The sequence below is a fragment of the Pagrus pagrus genome, assembly GCF_965226575.1.
Source record: "Pagrus pagrus genome assembly, chromosome: 15".
Taxonomy (NCBI): Eukaryota; Metazoa; Chordata; class Actinopteri; order Spariformes; family Sparidae; genus Pagrus; species Pagrus pagrus.
The window spans coordinates 10003833-10030548 of record NC_140199.1 but is presented as its reverse complement, the minus strand read 5'-3'; the positions used below and the strand labels follow the sequence as shown (position 1 = coordinate 10030548).

The 26716-nt window shown below is 42.0% G+C and overlaps 2 protein-coding genes across 3 annotated transcripts in view; both read left to right on the top strand.

Annotated features, from left to right (window-relative positions):
* oprm1 (opioid receptor, mu 1) overlaps positions 1-9666 on the top strand; it is a 34274-nt gene extending 24608 nt beyond the window's left edge. Inside the window, exons 2-6 of one of the 2 annotated variants that reach the window (XM_084375888.1) lie at positions 2411-2760; positions 4489-4679; positions 5450-5628; positions 6915-7098; positions 7237-9666. In XM_084375888.1, the coding sequence (XP_084232014.1) occupies positions 2411-2760; positions 4489-4679; positions 5450-5628; positions 6915-7098; positions 7237-7242 (910 nt within the window). In that variant the 3' untranslated portion in view covers positions 7243-9666. The remainder of the gene's footprint in view (positions 1-2410; positions 2761-4488; positions 4680-5449; positions 5629-6914; positions 7099-7236) is intronic. The other variant, XM_084375889.1, reaches the window with a different exon arrangement.
* A 7625-nt stretch (positions 9667-17291) lies between these two features.
* Positions 17292-18515, top strand: sf3b5 (splicing factor 3b, subunit 5). Its single transcript, XM_084375439.1, has 2 exons — positions 17292-17422; positions 17815-18515. The coding sequence occupies exon 2, from the start codon at positions 17843-17845 to the stop codon at positions 18101-18103; it is 261 nt and encodes an 86-aa protein (XP_084231565.1). The 5' UTR covers positions 17292-17422; positions 17815-17842; the 3' UTR covers positions 18104-18515.
* The last annotated feature ends 8201 nt before the right edge of the window (positions 18516-26716 follow it).

Sequence of the window (26716 nt, the reverse complement as noted above, 5' to 3'; positions counted from 1 at the left end):
TCGTCGTGGGACTCAGCAGTAGAAAACCTCCTCACATTTAACATCGTGAAAAACAAAACCAGCTTGATTGAAATGCCGTGCTTCACACGTGTCAAACGTCCAGGTGATCTGGAGCTGCAGGCCGTGGCTGAACTTTTCACTCCATTTTAATCCACATCACTACATTTTTCTCATGTCACATAGACGTGGTAAGAAAAACTGGACTTTTGTTGTTTTCTCTTACATATTTGAGGCTGTTTTGACTTACAAGATTTACATCTTTTTGATGCGATCCAGCTTCACCCATGTCTCACTGCAGTGTGGACAGCGAGCGCTAAACATCGTACATTTCTTTGCTGACAGGAAGTCTAAACACTCGGGCCGTTTCAATCGTCTGTCTTCCATCCTCTCTGCTAATGGGTCCACGTGCTTTCTCCTGTTTTCTATAAACACTCCACCATCCTCCACACTCGTCGAGCTATCCCTGTTTTCCCAAACACATTGTTCGAAAGGACTATTTTGTGATATCTATGAAAGTGACAGTGAAATCCTTTGATCGTTCAGATGACAAAAAGCTCCTCCAGACTGAGAAGCTGGTTTACTATATACTATAAACCTCTTTGTCCTTTGTCCTTTTCTTTGTCAATGTTGTGGAAATTGGACGTCTTTTCTGAAAAATGCTTTCAGCTGTAAGCAATTTCAGTTCCTTCATGTTTTCAAACTGGTTGATGAAGCTATGCCAAAGCATGAATTGCAAAAAAAAGCCTGCTCGAAATAAATGTTTTGCATTTCACAAAACACAAACGTTATGCAGACATTTGTTTGCACAGTATGCTCTGTCAACAGCCTCCGGAAAGTAATTACTTTGGGATGTGTTTTAAAAACTTAACTCCTGTGGACAGCCTATTGTAAAGTGAGCCATTACAACTGATTAAACAGGACGTTTGCTGTTGCAAAATGAGCCGGTAGCTGAAACAAGGGGCCTGAATTATTTGCAAAAAAATTCCCAGGATACTCGTCTCAGCTCACGCAGCATCGTCTGTGATTGCAGCTCGCCTGAAGGAGTATGAGAATTTCGACTGTACGTTCAAATCCTGCAGATGGTGCTCAGAAGATAGGAGCTCAGTGATCGAGGCCTCTTCCTGTGCAGAAACAATCTCAACACATTTACATTTAGATTACGAACAGTTTCTTGGCGCTCATCTCCTTTATGTCCGTCTTTAAAGGATACTTCTTTATTGCTAATTAAGGTTTACTAATTTGCAAATTGTTACAAGTACTCTTTCAAGAGTTTAGAGAAAAAATCTTCTACGTCTGTTTATGAATATGTCGATTTATTGATTGGTATTACCATCTTTTTGAGGGGTTTTCTAATAAGAAATGTACTGATTGATTTAAGATCAAATATTTTTTTCACTTTGTTTTGTCATGTTCTGCCATAAAATACACAAACACGCACACTGTCAGCATTTAGCTTGTATTTAACTCATTAGATGCTTTTTTTCATTTTGCATTTTTTCAGATCAGTCAGTATTTTCTTTGTTGTTTATTGAGCTTAAGAAGAGTTTTCTCAACTCATCAGGGAAAACTTCAATCCTTCAGCTAATCAGAGAAATTTAGCAACACTAACAATACCATATCATTTATCCCATTGCCAGAGATCAGAGGAGAGGTTCACTCATCTTTATTCAGCTCTAATCAAAGCTTTTATTGAAACATTTCAATCTCAAAATGAATGAATTGGATCCGTTCTGTTCTCAGTCCGATTATTCTCTCCGTCCTTATGTCATAAATGGATTCCTGAATGGGCCGACTGGACCCAGGGACAAAGGTCTCAGTTGAAAGCAGAGATGTTCTGAATTTTGTTTTTTTTTTACTGCAAAGACTCAACATGACTACAAAAAGATACAAAACAACTGTGAATAGAAATGACAAAAAAGCAGCAGAGACTACTTTTTATTCTCAACAGACCACTAAGAGGAGACACTCAAAGACTTCAAAGACACTAAAGTGAATATGAAATGTGAATGCGAGACTCATTATTATTTCTATGAAGTGACCTGACAAGAGACACAAAAGGGTCTACAAAGAGAAGTGACTACAGCAAGACTCAAAAGACTACAAAGAAACACAAATGGCCTTCAAACTGTCTCAAAATAATACTATTAAGAGATCCAAGTGAACTATAAATAGACACATAGGGACTACAAAGAGAAGTGACCACAACAAGACTCCAAAGAACTACAAAGAGACACAAAATGACTACAAAGAAAAATGGCTCAAAACAACAATAGATAGTCTTCCTCTTATTCTCTACAAAAGACTACAAAGAGACACAAATAGACAACAAAGAGACAGAAGTAGACTACAAAGAGACAGAAAAGGACTTTAAACAGACTAAAAACGTCTTTGTAAATGTCCTCCTGTGCAGATACACTAAAATGAAGACCGCCACCAACATCTACATCTTCAACCTCGCTCTGGCCGACGCCTTGGTCACCAGCACGCTACCGTTCCAGAGCGTCAACTACCTGATGGGGACCTGGCCGTTTGGCGACGCGCTGTGCAAGATGGTGATGTCCATCGACTACTACAACATGTTCACCTCCATCTTCACGCTCACCACCATGAGCATCGACCGCTACGTCGCCGTGTGTCACCCGGTCAAAGCGCTGGACTTCAGGACACCACACAACGCCAAGATAGTCAACGTCTGCAACTGGATTCTGTCCTCGGCCATCGGGCTGCCGGTCATGTTCATGGCCTCCACCGCTGTCACTTGTAAGTGTTCACACACATGCCATGTACACGAGCACATGAACAGTGAAAGCTTAGCAAAACTTTTTATTCAAAAGAAAATAACTAAATAAAGAAAGCGAGGGCATCGAGAAGTAGCCTTCAAACCTCAAGTAACAACCAATCAACCTCGAAGCTGAACTTTTCTGTTTTAGTCACTGGTACACAATGTGTTCAATGATGAGTCAGGAACAAAATAACCCACTCAGTTTGTTCTGTTCATTTCAGCCTTAAAGAGAATTTATGTGCTCCTTTATGTCCTCAGTAAAAGGAGACAACCCAGAGGAGTTGTGTAAGTTTGAGCCTGATGGTGACGGCTCTGTCTGGAGGAGAAAATCAAGAGTTTAGTTTATCTCTGCAGAGTTAGCGAAAAGGTGCTTGATGAGACCAAGACTGATACTTGTATAGATCCCTCTTGTGTTGTTTCATGACGAAACAATGATGAATCACAGTAACACCAATACCTAAGTAGTTTATTTTATCTAGACACACCAGGAAAGACGTCTAATCGAGATTACAAATAGCCTGGGCCTCACGTCTATATTCACAAAGATACTTTTCAAACTTAAACCCTTCCTTCAGTACATAGTGCCACTCCTGCAAAAACTGGTCTTTTAACCTCTAGACTGCACATTTCAGCCATTTAATATGATCCTATCTCTGACCCAGCCCTCCAAGTAACACTGAGGGCACAGTCACAACAAACCGGCCTCATGAAAACTTAAACAGACTGCCCTCTGCTTTAATAGAGTGTGCTGGGGCACATTATTGGTCTTTAAAGCTGGAAGTGAGAGAATGAACTGAATGTGCTTGATTCTTGTCTTGTCCCCAACAGGGTGCCTGTAAAAACACAGCAAATATATTTAAAATACGTTGCCTTTCGTCCACTAGTGGTGTTGACAGGACAGTTGTATTTTATGCCTTCATTAAAGATTTGAACTGTAGAGAGGTTGCAGAAAATAAAGGAAGAAAGCCGGGGGGAAGAAATGTAACAGTTGGACTCCAACCAGGGATGTTGTGGTTCATGTTTGAGGAGCATAATATTCAGTTTCAATGATAGGAAAAGAAAGAGGAAGATTCACATTAAAGGGATAGTTGGGGTCTTTTGATGTGGGTTTGTATGAGGTACTTATCCCTACTCAGTGTGTTACCTGCAGAAGATGACTGTCAGCTCCCCCCCTGTGTGGAGAGGCAGCGAGGAGCACCGACAGGAAGCGGAGCATCGTACTGCTGAAACTGCACCAGCAGCAAGACGTATTTTAGCCACATAAAATAAGTCCCTACTAAAGAATATATATCTGTTTAAGTGTATTTAGGTGGGACTTATTTTAGGCGGCTAAAATACATCTTGCTGCTGGTTCGGTAGAACAAAACTCTTCTTGCTGCTGGCCCTACTCGCTGCCTCTCCACACAGGGGGGAGAGCTGACGGTCATTTACTGCAGGTAACACACAACAGGTTCTTGACTAATCAGGGATGATGGGAATCGATTTCCCTCGGGTGATGATCCAGCTCAAACACTGAGCTAGAATTGCAATAATACAGTAGTATTGTGTAAACATGGAACTGTTTGCTAACAAGCGATTGCTGCAATATTAGTGTAAAAGCTGAAATTACATTCATATTTCGTGAAAACGTTTGTTCCCACTGTCCCAGACAGGTAGAGAAAATAGAGTGGAAGTAATGAACGTCTGTGGCTCTGTTTACCTGTAAGCTTCACCCTGCACAGCCTCCTCCATCGTTGACTGCAAGCTGATTTTCCCCCACCCCTCCTGGTACTGGGACACCCTCCTGAAGATCTGCGTGTTCATCTTTGCCTTCATCATGCCCGTCCTCATCATCACCGTCTGCTACGGCCTCATGATCCTGCGGCTGAAGAGCGTGCGCATGCTCTCGGGCTCCCAGGTGAAGGAAAAATGTGTTTTTTCTCTCACAAGCACGAAGCTGAAATTTGTGCATTTACAGAGTAATCTTCTACAATTTGTGCCAGAGGCTTTTAATTAGAACGTAAGCATTAGTGAGCATTTTGTGAAATTTAAAAGCCCGGCTCGACTTACGACGTGGCCTCGGCTATTTACTGACTAATTAATTAATATTATGTTTCAGAATAATGAAGCAAAACAGAAGGTTGCCCGGAGCATGAATGCAAATAAGGTGCACTCATTGCTCTCAAGAGAACACAATTAGGGAAAATCAACTCGAGCCTGAGGATGTGGCTCGGCCTTACATTAAATGCAGTAGAAGGGGAAATGACCCAACAACAACAATTTCACACTCAGTATTTGAGAAAATTGACAAAAACAAGTGCTCAATCTAATGAGGATGCTTACAGATGGAAAGAAATATGATTAATTCCTGCTCAAAGCTCTTCAACACGGCTGTACTCTTCTCCCTTTTTCCATCATCCTCTTATCTCCCTCCATTTTACTTCTCCTCTCATCCCTCCTCGAACCATCTTCTCCCGCACCCTCCTTTAAACCTTCCTCTGATTCCTCCTTTTCCACACCTTCTCCACCTCGACCTTTCCTTCCTTTTCTAATCCTCCACGCTCGGCTGTCCTTCCTCCATCATTATCACCTTCCCCATCTCGCCTTCGCCTGCTTTTCTCTCTTTTTTCCCCAACACTCTCCTTCCTGTACGCCCTTTTATCTCACCTCCAACGCTAAAAACTGCAGGAGAAGGACAGGAACCTGCGCCGGATCACCCGCATGGTCCTGGTGGTGGTTGCCGTCTTCATCGTATGCTGGACTCCCATCCACATCTTTGTCATCATCACGGCTCTCATCAACATCCCCAGCTCCACGCTGCAGACCATCACCTGGCACTTCTGCATCGCCCTGGGCTACACCAACAGGTACACGCCCGGCAGCAGCCTCTGACATATATATTCACTGTGGTATTGAAACTATAATTAGGGGAAATTTGGGTGGTAATAATGGGGTTTTCATGCTTACTGTTTCTCTTCTGCATGTGCACACAGGGAGGATTTATCTCAGGCTTTATCAGTGAAATGCATCAGAGTTAGGCGGTGCCGTTTAAGGTGGAAAGCCGAGATAAGAGCAGATAACAGGACACTTATCATAAAAGAGAAAATGTGTGTTTACCAGATACGAGTGAATGTTGTTGACTTTCTGATCATTTTTATGGGCTTCACGCTTTTATATGACTTGCAGTGTGGTGCTTTTACATCAAAACGAACATCAGTTACATTCAAGCCCTCGCCGAACCAGTTCACACAACGCTGCCCGGCGGCGGCATTTTATCTCAGTTGTGCTGCCTTTTTATGTGCGGCCGCTCTGAGCCCTTTTATCAGGCAACCAATGATTTATTTAATCGGCTGAGACTTGTCATCTGTCGCCCTGGTAACCAAGAAAATGGAGGAGATGCTTGTTGTGGCTAGCACTAAACTAGTACCTACTTGTCCTAATTATAATCAAATAGTACTACTAGTACTACAACTAATCTAAGAAACTACTTACCTATTTTGGAGCACCAAACATCGATGTTAGTCCACCTCGCCTCGTCCCGCAGTAGTCCTGCGCTCTTGATCCAAGATACTGTGGTGGAGACGGGTCTCTGAGGTCTTTCAAACAGTCTTTGATTTCACTTTTTTTCTTTGCCAGCCTGAGTCCCATTTTGTCCATTTCCTTTCTCTGTGACCAGACATTAGCCAGGAGCAGCTTTAAACTAAGATGGATTAGCATGGCTCTTATTCTGACTCTCTTCCCTCCCTGGGGCGGTCCAGCCGGTCGGGTTCAATGGTCCAGAGAAGTCGTGGGCCGTGATTGTCTCAAAGTCTGCAGCTCTTAATCCACAACCCCAGCCTTCTTCCTATAATTTAATAATTTGGAGGAGCTATTGGTTGCTGCATCTTCATGCACCGCCGTTGCCATTATTTATCTTTATATATTTGGGAAAAGTGATTTGTTGCAGGCTTGCAGTCACAAGTTATTTAATTTGGCTTCTTTTTTTAATAAACAATTTGCCTGATGAAGGTCCAATACGGAAAACATCACAAATAAATGTATATTTGCAAGTTAGACAGTGTGCAGTCTGTGGAGCTTGCTTGCAACCACTGTATATAAAAGTAAAAGCTGATTTTCTAGTGTTTAACTGTCACCTTGTCTTTGCCCCCTGCAGTAGTCTGAACCCGGTTCTTTACGGCTACCTGGATGAGAACTTCAAGCGTTGTTTCCGTGAGTTCTGCACCCCGAGTCCCTCGGTGCTGGAGATGCAGAACTCGTCCCGCACCGGAGCCACCAGCCGCAAGCTCCCACAGCGTGACATCAACAGTGCCAACACAGGAGAAAGGTCCAATCAACAGGTAGACATTGTCTCTGAGTATACATACCAGTACATGGATCTGCTTAAAGGAACAGTCCACCAGTTTGAGAAAAATGTCTGAGAGTGACATGTATGAGCAGCATATGTAAATATACTGTATACAACACTTTCTCTGCAGGTATGACTAGCCTTGGAGGGGTCGTCGGTGGACTCTCGCTGTTGTGGCGGCGTTGCCAACGACGATCTCAACTCTGAGGTCACGCAGGTCACCACAGGGCTCTGACCACACACACACACACACACACACAAACCACACGTACGCATTAACAATCTGGGGCACGAATGAACATCAACAGCACAGAGCATTGTGATCTGCCTCCTACTAACTGCATGGCTGTGCAAGGCTTTTATTCCTACTATAAAAGAGATAAAGCGGGTCAAGCTGGCATCATTACGGCACCATGGCCGTGCACTGAATTGTGCGTGAATGCTTTTAAAAAAAAGGCTTTCCAAAATTCTGATAATAGTGAGTGTACAGACTGAGGACGTGCAGCAGAGAAAGACAGAAGTAGACAGATCTATAAAAAAACACTTACACAGGACTCTAATGTGATGTTGTTTTGTTCTGTACAAAGCTGCCTCATTGATCGAAGCCTCCCAGTCCGAACCCACGTCATTAATTCTTTACGTTGTAGAATAAAAGGATCAATTAATTGTCTAACTGTATGTTTGCAGAGTTCAATGGACTCCAAGTCACTCAGTCTCTTTACCCCCTGATGCTTTCTTTTGTCAATTGTTTGCACATGTGAGACGACAGCTCCTTTCCTTTCCTTTCCTTTCCTTTCCTTTCCTTTCAAGACGTTTCCTACCCCGTTGCTGGACTTCTCATTCAGCAGACATACAGCGGAGCACTGAATGTTCTCTGCTGAACTTAATGAACTTGTGAATGTACAGAGGGAAAACCAGCCGTGTTCGTCACGCTGGATCCTTGTGCTGAACTGTGGATCCTCTAAACCAGCAAAGAAGATGCATCAGCCTGTTTGCACAGAGCATGATATTGTGGCATATAGTGCGAGCATACGGCACTACCAGTGTATGATTAACTACAGCTAAGCAGCCATTACACAAGGTATGGGCTTAAAATGGAGTCACTTGTGAGCCAAGCAGGATTGTACATCTGCCGTAATCTTTAGAATTGCTTGTGCTTTATGTGTCGTGCTGTAATCTGAACTTGCCAGTTGCCTTTACAGTAGCGTTACTCGATATTCTGTGTACCAGTATTTTTTTTAACAATCTGTAAAGATGAACATGATTGTATTAATCTCACGTGTAAAATACTGTAAGTATTCTGTTGCTTTTTTTTACAAACGTGGAATTTGCCAGAAAATGATATCAGATGATGACGATGACGATGATGGTGGACCAGCAAGTCATTGTGCTTTCTATATATAACTTTTGTCATATTGAATCTGCCTTGTTAACTGAAGAGATGTATATTAATCAGACAACTACGTGTTTAAAACCTTAAATTGTGTACGCAGAGTTTAACTTTATAGACCGTTTCAGTTTTGTTTGTTTCGTCTGAAGACGTATGCATGACGAAGTCGTGCTGTACCTACGGTGAGTTTATTTCTGGTGTCGCTGCTTTCAGTACGTTTTGAAACAATGTAGAAATAGAATGGTGCTCGGTAGAGCGCGTACCTCCGCCAAGCCCCAAAAAACTTAATTTATATCTGATATCCGGACAAGAAATTAACAAAACAAAACATTTCCTGTGGCTTCCTGACAAGAGAAGTCAATCCATGTTTCCGCCATGATTTTCATAAAAAGCAACAGCTGCAGCAGGAAATGAATTTTGCATTAGCAGTCATTTTTTTAAACAATATGACATTTGAAGAGTAAACACTCAACTCAACCAGCGAGATTAAAATACAAACAGAAACGCTATCACTTCACTTTTGCAAGGGAGGGTAATTTAATGTAGCACAGCAACCAACAATGGAAGCTACCATAGTGAGAGATAATTATTGAATGTACGATGTAAAAATCAGACCTGCTATTCCTGCTGACAAACCAACCAACCAACAAATGGACACCGGCGGAGGTACTCAAAACATCACATTCATTGAACACATTAAAAAGTCGTCCAGAAACACTGTTTACAACCAACTCAGCTGGGTGAAACATGCCAGTGACAGTTGTCACTTGAATTGGCAAAATCATCGAAATACATTGAAAATTTACGACATAAACCGAAAGGAACACAACACACACTGTCTGGCATCAATATAAAATGTACCTGAAGACACATTCAGAAGGTAAATTTAAATAAAATCCATGTTATGATCTGCACACATGGCGCTGTTAAACTCTTGTTTTATCATGTGAGTGTTTACACGACTTATGACTCAATCATGACTTTACTTGTACTCTACTCTTGAAATGGCATTTCTTGTAATCTATGTACAGACGCTAATTTCTACTTTATGGACCACACCCTGTAACACAATGCAGTTAGTTTTACTGTTAATCAGTGCGGTGTAATAAAGTGTAACTCTGAATCTCGCTGAATGCCTTTTTCTTGCATCTGAATAAAAAGTCATCTGCATTGCGGGTCTGTTCCTTTCTTCAGGTTCCTACAAGTGCGTCCTCCATATTCAACCTGAAACACTACACAGCTCTTCTGCGCTGCAAATATCAAGCAATAAAAAGGAATTATGAGCAACATATATCTTGTGGGGCGAGGGCGGACATAACTCAAATCAGCCACAGTCAGTATGAGGCACGAGCTTTCCCTGCATCAATAACATGTTTCCTCCTACAACTTAGGTTATGACAAAATGATTGCTGTAATATAAAAACATTATTATTGTGACATTAGAGGATCTCTATATTTCATCCACAAGGTGCTGCATCAGCTCAGTGTGTGTATGTGTCTATGACTATGGAAATGCTACCTTGTTATTGCTGTTAAAGCTCAGTTGTAACTAATAAGACTTTAAACCGTTGTTTTCCAATTTAACTGTCCTAATACTGTTGTCAAAAATATAGATATTGATACATATAATGATACAATAGTACCAGCTGCTTTCTCTCACTTCTCTTCGACAGTGAGACATTCACACCATTTTAAAGGCCTAATCTTATGTGAAAAAGTATTTAAAGTAGACATATTATGCTCATTTTCAAGACCATCATTTTATGTTGGGTTACTGCTAGAATGGGTTTACATGCATTAATGCTCTGTCTGTCTGAAACGCTCTGTTTTAGCTCCTGTCCAGTCATCTCTGATTGGTCAGCTCACACATGCCTGAACCTGGGCTGCTAACGAGTTTATATTTTGTGCCAAACTAGTTGCTAGCCCTAAATTATGCAAGTGTTTGAGATGGTGATGTAGCATTTAAAGGCGGGGCTACTGACGAGGCGTTTCAGGAGCAGTGTTTTCTGTGGGAGAGAGGTGCGGACTTGACCTTTTCAACTTTAAAGATCTTTTACATGTAAAAGAAGCAATATAACACACTGAAGGAAAGACAAAAAAGCATAATAGGTCTCCTTTAATGTGTAAAGCAACCTTTCTACTGTTCTCTGCTACTATCAGGAACATTTAAGTTGTATCTCGTCGTATTAAAACCTTGTTGTGTTTATCTTTTAGCAAAAATCAAAAATTTTAAGCCCTCAGTGTTGCTCCAATATGCTATCGAATATCAACATTTTTAATGGTGTAGAAATTCCAGTATCGTGACAACACTATGTCCTAGGATACCATACCAGTGAATCAGCATGCACAATACCAGCAGGAACCTCGAACTAGTACACCAAAATGGGTCCACCATGTCTGTGAGGAAGGAAATGATTATTCCCTCTGCACTTTCCCTCATAAAAAACAGCTGAAAACTCAAGTGGAGTTCTGCAGGAATGACAGATTGAGGGCTGAGGGAACGAGAGAGTCATTATGTTCACTCAAAGGGCAAATGAGTTGTAATCTTCCATCATTTTTTCTGAGTAATTTTACGCAATTCTGCATTTCATCCTGTTAAATTTTACCTTCAGGACCTTTATATGAAAGTTGAGTATTTTAAATCGAGTATTATTCTCAGTCATTATTCGCCTGACTCACTGCAGGAGCGTTTTATTTTGAGTCCGCTTCCCCTGGCTGACTCAGCAAGTGGTCACTCGATGGACATATGGTGCTATATGTATTAACAAGTCGAGGGGAAGTGAAAGAAGGCATTAAAACCTGTTCCCACACCATTTACTTCTTCACACTGGGATTGCATAAAAAAAAAACGAGGTAATTCAAGGAAGCTTTTTTGAAAAGTCGAGAAAAAAATGGTCGTCCTGTCGTCGCAGAGTTTCCCTTCAGATTTCGTCCATAAGACGAAAAGTGTGAACATAATATCATCAGACAATCTGTGAGGTCATCGAGGATTGTGCACGTGCGGCGCGCATGAGGTGCTTACACTGGTGTCTGCGCGAGAAAGCATCATGAGCACGCGCTCAGAGGTGCGTTGGTGCGTTCGCAGGCGTGTATGTCTACGCGAACGCCTTCAACGCCATGCTGTCATGTACAGGGCTGTCGAGGAGCCAGGCATTATGTTATCAGAGTTGGCAGCGTGATTAATCCTGTCACAGTGATTAGTACCAAGTGGTGTTGAATGTCCCCTCTTGCTGCGGAGATGGCGCTCTCGCTCAGATGTGATGTTGCGGAGCTGCCCTTGTCTAATCAACCAAAGCGAGGTTTATTGACCTCTGGAGGAGAAGATCCGACAAAATCAAAAAATGTGAAACTGGGGCTCATATCTCTCCCCTGTATCGAACAATAATATGCTGTTTTGCATGGAAGGATCAGCTGATAAATTCTGTTAATGTTCTCTCGTAATTGGACGTATTTGTGAATGTTAATGATCTTATTATGACAATCATGATCTAATGTCATTGATTAAACACGCAAGGTTTGTTTATCATGTCCATGCTGTCACATGTCTGCAACAGGCATGGACTAAATAATGAGGCTCAGTGCTGCATCTGTACTGAAAATGTGATTCCTGTTCAGTGCTCCGGTTGTTGTCGTGATCAGCCTCACAGCTGCATTTCTCTGCTCTGCTCTGAAGGCTCGAGGGAAAAAGCCAAAAGAGTCTTGTTTTATCTTTCAGCTACAAGTGGCTTTGCTCAGGTCATAACCGAAGCCTTGAGTAAACTGCCTCTTCTGATCATAACATGTGATCCAAGGAGGAAATAATGAGTTTTTACAGCAAATAAACATAAATCCCCCATGAAACCCCAAACAGCGAGCGCATGAAGGAGTGAGATTGTATGTCCGGATCCGTGCTTAATCCGATTTAAGTCCTCCAGACCTTGATACCCCGGCGACTCAGCAGTGTGACAGAGCGGTAGTTTCCTCAGGCTATTTCACACTTAGATGAATGGCTAACCGGCTCTCATCATCTGACTGAGGGGAACATTGAGTTTTGCCGGTGTGGTGCACGGCAGCACGTAGGGAGGGCTGAGAGGCGGAGGCTGGAGAGAGAATCTCAGGTAGAGTGGGGCAATTAAAGGAGACATATTGTGCTCATTTTCAGGGTCATAATTTGATTTGGACTACAAGTAAAAAAAAAGGGTTTACTCAAAAAACACATCAGTTTCCTCCTACTGTCCAGTGCTGCAGCACTGTATTCCCCCCATGTCTGAAACACTCTGTTTTAGTTCCTGTCTCTTTAAGGCCCCTCCTCCCGAATATTCAATCTCCTCTGATTGGTCAGCTCACACATACCTGAGCCAGCACCGCTAACAACAACAGAGCACGTGCCAAACTAGCTTTTCTGCATAAATTATGCAAACGTGTGACATGGTGACAGAATTAAAGGGCGGGACTACTGATGGGGCGTTTCAGGAGCAGTGTTTTCCATGGGAGATAGGAGCTTCTGTTGGTGCAGACTTTTTAACTTTAAAGACACAAGAACCTGAATAAGAAACACAGAACGAAAGGGGAAAATGCTCCTTTAACGGTCTCCTTTAGAGCGAGAAATTAAAATTATACAGCAGTCAATTTAAACAGATAGGAAGGAAGCAGGATAAACAAACCAGTCAGTTGGTCGAGTTAATTTATCAAGAAGCAAATAATCAGGACAGCCCACTGAGTCCTCTAAAGCTGCCATCCACCTCATTACTCCCTCCGCCAAACCAGCCATCCAGCAAAAGCCTGCAGCCGACCAACAAGCCAGTTTGTCCGTCGACCAACCAGCCATCCCCGTAACAACCCTGCAGGGTGTCGTTCATTTTAACTTCTTCTCTCTATCTACCTCCGACTCCTGGTGGCTGGGAATGGTCTCCGTCTTAGGCAGTTGGTTTAAATCACAGGAAATATCGCTGACTCCATTTTTTACAAGGCTATCACTCAGCGGGACTGTGAGGCACAGTCAGGCAATATTCCCATCCATCCACCTGATTTCATTACCTTCTCCTCCTGCTGGTGCTTTGCTTTGCAGTTCCCAGGTCAGCTCACTAAAAGATTGGCTATCAAAGTTTGATTATCGGGCCTGTGTGACTATTATTTTATCATAAGTGCACCTCTGCATAAAAGTGACATAAAACAACACTCAAATGGTTGGTAGGAGAGTGCAAAAACAAAAAATGAGAGGAACAGAATGTATAATAAATCCATACACTTATTTATCCCTCAGACATTCACACCTTTTCTACCAGAGTACCTTCGACCAACCTTGGTGCAGTTGCACACTTCAGTAGATTCATCAAGGGCACTTCATGAGGTGGATTGGACAGAGGAGCTGTAGTACCATCTGCAAAAAACGCTCCACGCTACCTGGTTCACATTAATGAGCCACTTTCTTCTGATACACTGGTGTTGCTCATAAACAGGCTCTGCATTTATTTTAATAAAGAGGCACTCCGTTGATTTTACATATGGAGATCAGTCCGCGACACACATTGATTAAGGTACTGTACATTTTTTTAAAGGAAAGCCTGAAAACTGGGTGCATGGTGTTTGATAGATGTGGGTGTTCATCAGGCCGGGAAGGTCTACTGAAACAGTCTATCGAGTTGCATTGTGGGAATTGAAGGATACTTTGTTTTTGGAGCTTTGAGACTAATGCTGCGTTTCAGACAACGTCGGAGGTCTGAAACTTCCAGCTTCTGACCTATAATCTGTCACATTATGATGTCTTTCTGGCAAGTGTACACACCAGTGAACCGTCAGCAGTGCATTATAAACAAAATAGGAGGGAAAACGACACATGAAGTGGAGGATAGATGGAATAACAAGTCCTCAGAAAATTCCTGAAAAGAAGTGGGAAACTTAATAAACAACCCAATCATCAGAATTAACGTTGGCAAAGTCTGTGTCTGCAAAACCACAGATACGCTGAGTTAAACCTTTACATTTCTTTGGGTTCAATTTTCAATATTTCTCGCCACAATGCTGTTTTTAGGCTCTAGGGTTAGGATTAGGGACAAAAACCACTTGGTAAGTTTGGGAAAACATGTTTTGACTTAAAATACTTGTTCTGGTTGCCACAAACTCAGCCGTAGATGTACCGAGGTCTCGTTAAAAGCACCACAGGGTTTGACAGTGTGTTCTTTCAGCAACATCTCAACAGTGTCCACTAATTAAAATGTAGTGCTCGTTACGCCAGCTATTGAATAATGAGTTACGGACTGCTACAGACTCAAGTGTAAAAGACACTCGAGAAAAGGGCCTGTTAATAATTCTCTTGATCAAACACGCACTGAGATAATGAAAAAGGAGTAGCATAATGTAAACGAGATCACCCTTCCCCCACCGCTTTCTGTATCATCTCTAATTGCATCTTCATTCTCATTCTGATGCAAATCCTACATCTCTTCAACAGCTTCTCCCACGACAAAGGACAGGAGATACAGCCTGGTTTTATCTCTCAAACCTGGTTACGTTGCAGTGTATACCACAAGCATTGTTCTGGAAAACTTATCGAGGCTCACAGGATCCTCTGGGCACGCTCGCTTTTCTCTCTTTAACGAAGTAAAGACAAAATCGCGTCTCCGGCACAGTGAAAATGTCACGCGGCTCTGACCTCACTCCCAGCAGCTTCTGCCTGGAGTTAGAAAACAGAAATCTAATCTCTATCCCTGTGGATCTCCGTGCCGCACTGTGATAAATGGACCCTCTTCCCGTGTTACTGTTATCCTTCAAGTTATTCTCATCAGGAATTTTGAGCTTCACGGACAGTCAATAATCATGAAAAAGAGAGTCCCTGTGGGTCCTTCTTGTTTAATCACACAATAAGATGAACCTCAAAGAATCGATCTTATATCAGGGTCCATGCTTTATCCATACCCAACGTTTTTACAATGAACTCTGAGCGTTCAGGATGTCGGTGAAAATGGACCTCTGAAGGCTACTTTACTCTGCTTTATTACGCTTCCATTATCACGACCACTTTGCCGATTCTTTCTGGATTTCCAATTATTTCTATTCATCTCAGGCTGAACACATAAAAGCAGGTAACAATGGACAATTCATCCCATTTCCCACGTGTGCTTTAACTTGGGCTATGGCAAATTTCTCCTTGAGTAGCACGTGGCAACGTAAGTACAAATTGCCAGAAAAAGATTTAGAAATATAGCTGAAAATCTTTCACCAAGGCTCCAACCAAGGACATAACATCCCTGTGTAAAATGCAGCAGAAGGATACATTATTGTTTATGTATGAGGGGTACATAAATAATATGACCATATGATGAAGATGCATTCTGCTGCTTTCTGCCTTCCCTCCACATCTCCACTGCTAATTTTTTAATAGAGAGATGGATGGATGGATGGATGGATGGATGGATAGATAGATAGATAGATAGATAGATAGATAGATAGATAGATAGATAGATAGATAGATAGATAGATGGATAGTCTTCACCACGTTCAGCTGCAGGTGGTTCTCCCCACACCACTTAACTTAACAAAATTGCGGCGTTCGAATGAGAAACAACGGGGAAAAGAAAATGACTCAGCTCGACAATGAATCTGTTATAACAGCGCTGAAAATGTGACCTAAAAAACTTGACACTGAAAAAGAAAAGAACCTGCGCAAAAGTCAGGTAATTATCCAAACTGCAAAGTGTTCCCATCAGGGGACTGGAGCTGGAAATAAGCGTTGGCAATAAAAACATATTCCACACATGGGACACGGCGAGTGCAACAGTTTATGTAATAAAACAGTTACATCTTTCTTGTCATCATAGAGCTTCAGGAATGAATGCACTCTGTAAGTTACAGTAAGTGAGGCTGTTTAGGCTGTTGGATAAAATGAGGAATCATTAAGGGAATCCGATCGTCTGTGATATTTATCAGTGGAAATGTTTGGATTTAAATGTTAGTTTTGCCCCAAGCACTCATTTTATCATTCCTGCCAGACAGTAAACATATGCGGGATCAAACAGTTACCCTTGAAGACAGAGTCTGCTGCCTACCTGCTAAGAAATGATGTTTATATCTTTAGCCACTCTGGAGGTTTGTTTGGGATGTTGAGTTGAAAAAGAGGAAATGAAGAAGTACATTTGTCTACACTGCGGCTAAGCTTTTTTTTTTTTTTTGGAGAGAATCCATGAGTGGTTAGTTACAAAGAATGTATAATCGTATATTTAAATATCATATGGTAAAAAAATATTTGTATGCAAAACAAAGGGGGGGGGGATTTTTGTTTTATTCACAAATGTAGATTCCTTAAATTTAATTTTACTATTTTGTGGCTTGAAAATCTTTTTTCAGTCTTTGAATAAGTTGGGGGAAAATTGCATTGAGACCATTGAATCAATTAAATCCCCCTAATTGAAAGTTTGTATTTATTTATTTTTACTGTTGTTTTTGTTTATTTGTTGCTATTTTTTCTCTTGTTCAAATGTGCTGCTTGGAAATACTATGAGGTATGTTCAACAATAACGCCTAAATAAAGATCGATAAAAAGAATAAAACTTTTTAAGATTTTGACACCATCCAGACAAAATAAAAATCTGTATTCACTTTTGGGGAAACTGGACATTAAAAGCGGTAAAGACAGCATTTCTTCTGTGTCAGCCTGAGGTAAAGCGAGCATAGAAATAGGTGAAACTCTACTAATCCTCTGCCTCTGTCTCTTTTATCATATACAAACAGTTATCATGAATTATTAAACCATGTACAACCAGGTGAGGCACATTTGAATGTGAAATGAGGGAGAGAACTAAATGTTACACAGCCTTTGTTTCCGCCCGGTTCATTTCAGAGTGGAACGTACCGGAAGTCATCGTTCCATAGCTTTGCGACGCGCTACAAACAGCTGTGAACATTATTTACCTCGCTCCTGAGCTCACTCTGCTCTGAAATCTTTCACCAAGTGAGTATTATGTTCATTTTAAAGCTGCATTATCAATTATAACGACGCATTTAGCTAAAACATCAGCCTAAGTTACGGCTTAAGGGAGACTTTTTTGAGCTAATAGCAGCTAGCTAACCTCACGTTACTGCTAGCCAGGAAGCTATTGAAAACAACGTTAGCATGCTAGCTGTTTCTTTGAAGAAGCTATTAACGATACTTGGAAAACATTTCGAAGTGAGGGAGCAGGTTAGTTTTATTTGACGGTTATATTTAGAGAGAAACTGGCTTGTAGTTCGTTTATAATAAATTCACCTAGGGATTATTTTATTCTCATGTCTGCCTCCGGTTGAGTTCACATTAATTAAAAAAGACACAATACATTCTTACTCGTGTCTTCCTTCTCTGTCCAGAGCCGCTGGGACTTTCATCTGAGCGATCATGACAGACAGATACAACATCCACAGTCAACTGGAGCATCTTCAGTCGAAGTATATCGGCACAGGACACGCCGACACCAGCAAGTGGGAATGGCTGGTCAACCAGCACAGAGACTCTTACTGCTCCTACATGGGACATTTTGACCTGCTCAACTACTTCTCCGTCGCCGAGAACGAGAGCAAAGCGCGTGTCCGCTTCAACCTGATGGAGAAGATGCTTCAACCATGTGGGCCGCCTGCAGACAAACCTGATGATGCCTAGACCACACTGGAGTGAGCGGTGGATTCTGTTTTTTCCAGGATGTTTTTGTAGGATTTTTATCGTCGGACATACAACTTGATTTTCCGCCAAACATGTTCCTAAAATTTTGACCACAACATTAACACTGAGCAGCAGCTTTGTATGACCCTGCCAACACTGAATGGACTGGACACTTACACAACATAAGCCTCCTACCTGGTGTCAGATCTTTACATGAAGCAGGGTTTCTTGTTCTGTGCGGCTCTGCAGCTTTCAGGGAAATTAGCTGCAAAGTTGAGAGCACAACTGGAGAAGATAACCATGAACATGTACAAGTGTCCTGTCATCTGTCAAGTAATTGTATTAACTGATGGAGCTGTATTCTGGATTGAAGTTTGTTTTGATATCATTAAAAAATAATTGTCTTTCTCTATGTTGGTATGTTCACATCAGGACTTTTACATTTGATGGGTCAGATTAGTCAGCACGCACTTGTTCATTAATTCATGTTTTACTGCTTCACATTTCGTATTATGTCATCACAAAGTCAGCGTCCAGATGGGTGGCAATTTTAAAGCAAAACAAGCAGAAAGTGTGAGTGCAGTGTTGGGTCACCACAGGCAGACAGCAGTTAGAGTGCGCCTTGGTTCAGATTCTCTGAAGTGTAGCATCCTTCAGTGTTTGGACAAAATTTCTATTTCCACCATTTTCTCCTCTGCTTAAACTCTCAAGGCTCTTAAAAATCCTCCCAACTCTGAACAGGTTTTCACCATAAGAGCTCTCCATATATATTTTTTTTTACAAGGATCTAGTCTTTATTTTAATGAAAAAGTCTCAGAAAACTTCATAATTCTAAAACTCTTAAAATTTCATCACAAGGAGCAACTCTTAGTACGAGGAAGCTCTCTGAACGCTGCCTCTGGTGTCAGGATGATTGCAAAGGCAGTAGCATGAAATTCACATATTCATACTCATCAAATCACTCAGTAATCTCATTTACTCTATGGAAGCATTACATTTTTTGTGATTAACCCCCCCCGCCCAACTTCTTCCTTTAATTTGGCAACGGTTTGTAGATTTCATCAGTGACATTAAGAGAAGAAATTGGGCAAATTTTATGGTATGCATACACAGTAGATTGAATATGGTACAGATATATTGCATTAGATTTATCCTATTGACCAAAACAAAGCACCAGCTTCAACAAAAACATTAGCTCAAAGTTTTACTGTAATATATGCTAAGAAATACTTTTTCCAATGACATCTATGTTTTCCAAGAATTTTAAAGGTCAGTTCAGAAAATGTAAACTTCAAGCAGAAATGTCAATAACCTATACCAGCGGAAAGCCTCTCGGCTGCGTGTATGTCCTGCACAGCTGCATATTTAATATGTTTGGCCTTGCAGATTCAGCTGTTGTCCACCTACGCAGTCTCTCACACATACACCGCGTTCAGGCACACACACACATTTGTGCCCAATCATCCACCCACACATTTGAGTGCACACAGATCAGCTGTGCATGACTTTTAACTCAGGCAGCTACATGTACCTTACTTTGCCTGATTGTCAGGTAGATGATTACCGTGTCACTCAAAGGAAGGGAAAGAGTCACACGTTCTGAAGAGGTGACGGATTCTCATGTGTTATGTTCACGGTGATAGCACCTGCAAATGAATCCCTCAAGCAGTCACACCAGTTTAAAAACAAAGGAAAAGAATAATTCCAGGTGTTGAATTTGAATCAGGAGTGCCAGTTTGATATACTAACAGATAGGAGAAAATGGTTTTATCATGCAAACTGCCTCCAGGTGGTAAAAGTAGAAGAGAAGTTGGAAGCTGCAGTTAGTACAAAACCCTTGTCTGGGATGAAGTGGGCAGCAGGCAGCGAGATGTGCGACTGAATAAAAGAACAGCAGGCGCTGCGTATTGACTTGCTGACTTCAGGTGATTTATCGGAGCTTACTGCCGGCCAAATTCACAGACACAAATACAGACACTTGGTGGGAGAGGATGCTAAGCATGACTCATTGTTGGACTGAGAGACAAGTCAGTGGGTGCCAAGGAAGTTCTTGTAATGCGCATCAGGTCCGCGTGAGTGTGTGTTGGAGGGTTTCTTCGTGGGGTAAGTCCTTGCCATCTGTCCTCGCTGTGAGTCGTGGAGACGGCGCTGCCAAGTCAGGCGTGAGAGCAACGTGAGGTGCGCCGTCAGACACACAAACACACACATTGAACACTCGCATACACTGCTTGATTTGCTCCCCGAGACACGAGCACACAAATAGACGTCTGCTCCTCAGTTTCCAGCTTCATCGGTGGACCTTTTTTTATCTATCATTAAGGCTCGCAGGTGGGTGTCCTTTGATTTGGCAGTTGTAACAACCATTTTGTGGGTGAAGCACTCTGAAGGAGTCATTTTCTTTTCTTTTCTCAAGAGAAGAAAAGAAAAAATGGAAACAATTATTGATAATCTGCTGAGAAAATCACAGCAGATAGGAGGATAATGATTGAGTAGGCAGCTGGGATCTCCACCTTGAAGATTTGATCATTGAACGGTTCATTTAGCATGGTGAGAAAGATTGAAGGCTTTTATTTGGCACATGAAATACGTCTTTACTGTACAAATACATGAAGTCATTGCTTGATGTATTGAACCTCTGATGATGTGGGTTCACGCAGAGAAATCCATTCCTTCCTTGGAAAAACAATTTGACTTGTCACCTTCCCTTAGTTGAGGCCATGTTTCCCACGATAACAATGCCACTTATGCTGCATTCATGTGCTCCTCAGATGGTCCTATTTCCTGGGTTGAGAAGTCGTTCAACTCGACAATTCGTATACCAACATTTTCTCTGACTCTCCAAGTTGTTCTGACTTGAGAGGGCATTCACATGACATTTCCCAGTCTGAAAAATATTTTTCTGATAATTCCGATTAACGCATTAACACACAATTAGTCAGCAATATTATGATTGAAACTTGAAGCACAGCCATATTTATAAGAGGTGAACACTGGCTGCAAGTGAGCGAGCCTCCAATGACTCAACCAAATCCTCCCGTCTGATTGCACGCTTCAATGGAAGCGATACAAAGTTGGTCAAAACACAAATTGGTGTGTTTTTAAATGTTTCTGAATCACTCAAACTTTGGTTATTTTCACCTTTATATAAAAATATGAAAGGTTTTCAATGTGGACCTTGTATATGTTTTATTCTATAATTCCCTTTTTCAGACACTCTTATCGTGTTTCCATAAAGCGAAATGGAAAAACTGTGGAACAGCTTGCTCTGTTTTGTCAATTCCTTCTGGAGTCTTTCACAATGACTATAAATACTGTGTCCTGCCTGCCTGCCAACACACACACACACACACACACACACACACACACACACACACACACACACACACACACACATACATCCGCTATACATAGGCCATAAAGTCTCTCACAGTACAGGGACATAAAAACTGTTCTGCACACTCATAATACACATCCTGTATTTGCAGTAAAAACTGCTTTGATTAAGTTCTGGAAGTTAATGATTGTATATCAAATGAGACGAATGAAGATTAATAAAGCCTCGAGGGTGTCTAGCAGGCAGATGCAGCTTAATATTTACAGATAAAATGTCTTTTATTTTAGCTAAATGTATTCGTCGCAAATGAATATGAAACCCTTTCAATAATGCACAGTTTTGTCATTGTGAGCATGCTGCCATGTCATTGCCACTGAGCTCAGTGCACTGCAGTGCAGCCTCACTGAGCTGCTGCATTTGCTATACAGACTCTAGTCTCATTTCAGTATATGCTGCCCTATAATGTCTTTCCATTGTTCATCTGAGCGCTGGATATCAGCAACATGAAGTCCAGTGTATAGATGTTGTATGAAAGGAGCAGTTTCCCTGTGTTTGCTCCATTCAGGCTTTAGTTTAATGGTTTTAGTCATAAAAAACAGCTTTTTGGTCCGTGGCCGGGCGGAGCGACGGGGCACAGCCACTGCAGCTGATCAAAGTCGGGTACAGAGCTGGACCTTCTGGAGGAATAAACACCCGGAGTCACATCAGATTCTGCTCTGATGTCCCATGGGAGGAGAGTTCAGAGAGAGAGTTTTTTAACTTTTGCGTTTAAAAAGAGAGAGAACCGGAGTCTCTGGTGAGTGCTGAATTCAGTATGAGTTGACCTGAATTTAAACACATACACCCGCTGTGTGTACTTTGCTCTCTAGCTTACAGCTAATGTACAGTTAAGTAATCGGGCTGTTTGGGGCGAATAAACACTGAACAAGTAATGCAAATAAAAACCAACAAATCCTCGGTCAGCCTCGCTTCGATGGTGGCGAACACGGCATTAATCACCATTGTTGAAGAAAATCTATCTTGAGAAAACTTGGCGGTTTCTCTGGGTTTTAACATCGTTGCAAACACAATTAAAGAAAATATAAAACAAAGGTCTAGTCGCTGTTAGACATTTTAATGCATACATCATATATCTTTCAATAGACTACATCATTCTCAAAGAACATTTTATTATTGGCCAATTTATCATAGACAGTTTCTAGTTACAGAATTAATAATCATTTTGGATGTACAGAACTTTTCCCATTTCACTTTGTTTTCTAGTCCTCGGAGGCACTCGAGCTGACACCCACGGACGAAAGATCCTTCTGGTTTTAACTCTCTTTTGATGGCGAGACTCCATCACGGCGTGCTTGAACGTCTGACAGCCCTGCGCCCACTGAATCGATCTAATCTCGCAGTGCAGCTCATTATCGCCTCACCTCTGCGACCGCTCAGGCCGCTGCAGTGTCTCGTGGTCGAGGCAATTAATTCTTCACATGTGCCTTTAAAAAGCCATAGATAAATTGGAAGCTGCGTTAGCTTTGGTGTGTGCTGTTTTTAAATGGTTCCTGACACCTTTAAGAGCCACTCGGTCTTTCTGTGTTAATGCTGATTCGGCTCCTTTGGCTGATAGTTTGCATCTGCTCTCTCCTCTGATTACACAGGAGCTCAGCCAAACGGTGAAAAGGTCGAGGAAGCACATTCGCCCTCGACAAATATGAATCCTCCCACAATCCAATTATCTCTGCTCTTCTCTACCACCCACCTGCTTCATCCATCTATCTGCCTCAACTCTTCCTCTTCATTGTTCTCCTCCACTAAACTCTTCACTCTCATCTTCTTCACACCCCCTCCTCCCGTCCCTATCGCTCCCTCCTTTTCTCCCACTTTCTGTTCCCTCTTTCTTCCTTCATCTCTACTGCTCAGACACCGCTGAAGCGGAAACCTCAAAGATCAAAAGCACAAGTACTGACTCCTCGGCAGACAAACACATGAATATTTCCTGTGAAGAATGCAGCAGTGCTTGTCCGGCATCATTTTCTCGAACTAAATGCAAACAGAAATCCTGAGGAGTAATGGCACTTTGAAGCAGTGGCGGAGTGGAAAAAATGGGGGCCACCAACTGTATGCGGTGGGGCACCAGCAGGCAGAAAGTCGTGATGTAGTTTATAGTGAAATGGAAGGACTTTATCATGTTTTCTCCAATGAAAGGGCACCCTAGAGGGCAGTTTATCACGTTTTTCCTGCTCAAAGGGCACCCTAGGGCACTTTATCCCATTTTCTCCACTGGAAGGGCGCCCTTGAGGGCACTTTATCCCATTTTCTCCACTGGAAGGGCACCCTAGAGGGCACTTTATCCCATTTCCTCCACTGGAAGGGCGCCCTAGAGGGCAATTTATCCCATTTTCTCCACTGGAAGGACACACTAGAGGGCACTTTATCACGTTTTTCCCGCTCAAAGGGCACACTAGAGGGCACTTTATCCTGTTTTCTCCACTGGAAGGGCACCCTAGAGGGCACTTTATCACGTTTTGTCCACTGAAAGGGCACCCTAGAGGGCATTTTATCATGTATTCGTGCTCAAAGGGCACCCTAGAGGGCACTTTATCACGTTTTCTCAACTGTGAGGAAACCCAAGATGGCACGTTCACTGCTTTTTTTTTCTTAACATTGGAGCTCTGAGTCAATCAGTCCTCTGAGGAGGAAAGTTAATGAATGCTGGACCTTTATGACAAAGTACTTAATGAGTTAGAAGCGGTTTTATTACCTTGTAATCACATTTGGATAACAAATCTGATGTGAGTCTTTTTTTAAATAAAGGTTATAATCCACACCAATCACTTCACAATCACCTTTTCATAAAAGCACAAAAGATTGACAGCTGATTTGCTTTCACTCGTTTCGTTTTTTCTTCTTCTTTCCATCTCTCCGTAAAATATTTTTAACCTTTGCTTCATTGTGCAAAGAAGGCAAGTAAGTGGAGAAGTTGAATGACTATAATATGAGCAGTACAGAGTGGAATAAAGCCTCTAATAATCACCCTTTTGTGTCCTCACGGGGTATTAAGCTGATGATTAATATCCACTCTTTTTCAATTGTGTAGAAGACCTGCATTACAGCGGAGACCTCCAGGCAGTGTGCCAGGGACAAAGCTGCCTTCCCATCATGCCTGGGAAACTTAATTAACGTGGGGTGAGTGTGACTCACTTTCTGGGAGAAAAAAAAAAAAAGAGAAAACTTTTTGGAGAAGACTTTTAAAAAGAGGCTCAGTTTAGATTGGTTTAAGTTCAGGTGGGAAAAGTGCGGCCGTAGCGGATTTTCGAGCAAAGCCCAAGATAAAGGTGAGGATTTACGGGGTGAGTGTTTGTCCTCACAGGTAGAAGAAATGTGTCTGTTTGTGAGAGCAGGAGGTTTATGATCGCTGTGGTCGAGCAGGGCATCTTCAGGACACAAACAGCAGCTGCTGCAGGTGTCTCGCTGTCCTCCTTTGCTCCATAAAACCAATTATCACCTCAGTCAGGATAATATAAATACAGTCGACAAGTGGGTGTACATCATGAGCGAATCAAAGACTTCAATTTGTACCCTCCCTGTCGCCGAGGTCAAGCTGGAGCCCACGTGTGCTGTAAGATCAATCCAAAGCCAGCAAGTTATCAGATAAGGACTTTAAAGTTGAACGTAAGCCCCACTGGTGAGTCACGTCTTTCCCATCATCTCTGTCTCTGTGATTTCTTTCCGCCTCTCCTCGTCCCTTGTCCCCCTCGATCTCTCGTTCTCATTTCCTCGTCCTCTCCTTAAGAACCAACTCCATTATGCCCACATCCTCTTTAAAAGCTTGAGGCTGGTACTCTGGGCTGAAAGTGGATACTTTAATGGCCATTCCCATATAAATAAAAAAACACACACTCGGTCAAAGGTTCAGAGACCACAAAATCCTTTGTGCAGTTGAGCACGAGGTCAACAAACAACATTCACAGAACTCGCATCCATCTGTAATATTCATCAGAAATCTATTTGGCAAAATGATGTTTTAATGGCACGGCAGAGTAATGCGGTTCATCTCTCAGTCCTGCCGTCAGATTGTGTTTGCATATTGCAGACTGAGGTGCATTTGAATATTGACTCCCTGCCCGGGAAGCAGCTATTAGGGTTACTGGAATCGTCTTATTTTGCATTTGTCAAATTAAACTGACAACACGCAAAGGATATGAATAGACTAGAGTCCCCGCCCTTGGTTTTATTTGTCGGCAACCGGGTCACAAGTGTGAAAAGACATGGGAGGAGAAACATGAGCAGATTACCAGATTAGTCAGTGTTGACATCTCATTTTAACTTCACTGTACAGGGTCACTGTCTACATTACTTTAGTCACATTAGCCATGCTAGTGGCTCTGTGAGAGTGGAGTAAAGTACACCAGAGCTTTGAGCTCAACCCTGATTCCAAGAAAAGTCGGCAAAACATGATTAATGCGATGATCTGCTGATCCTTTTTGGCATATACGCAACTGAAAACAGTACAGGGGCAACATATTCAATGTTTATTCCACCAACCTCATCGTTTTTTGTCAATATAGGCTTATTCTGACGTTGGAACAGGAGCAACAAAAGACTGTGAAAGTTGTGGAATGATCAAAGACACCTGTTTGGATCATCCCACAGGTAAACAGGTTGATTGGTAACTGGTAATAGTATAGAAGGGGCCTCCTCGCGGTTCACCACCGTCTGAAACATGATTGTAGGATATCACTACATGGGCTCAGGAACACTTCACTTCCTGTTTTTATTTATGTTTTACACAGCTTCCCAACTTTTCTGGCATCAGGGTTGTAAATACTAACATTCGCATGCGAACATGCTCAAAATGTGTTAAGAAGCTGATGTCCCAGTCCTTACTGGAAAAACAACCCTGTAAGTTGATTGTGCAAGCAGTTAATGATGACCCATTGCTATGTTTCTTGTTAGGTGTCGACCTCTAGTGGTCATAGTATTAATTACGGCAGCAAAGTAGGAAGTCAGGTGACGGGGTAGAAGGAGAGATAAAGTCACCATAGGTGGTTGGTTCAAAATAACATGACTTTCACCTAGGAAACCATCGTCTGTGTCCACTCTGATTGATTGATAAAAAAAAATGATCTGATGGTGGCGCTAGATGAAAACTTAAAGTTTTTATAATACATCCTGAGGGGGACATGAATGTCTGATCCATTTAATGGCAATCCCTCAGATAATTATTGAGCTGTTTCACTCACAATCACAAATGTCCTGACCTCATGGTGGCGATAGAGGAAAGTTCAGGC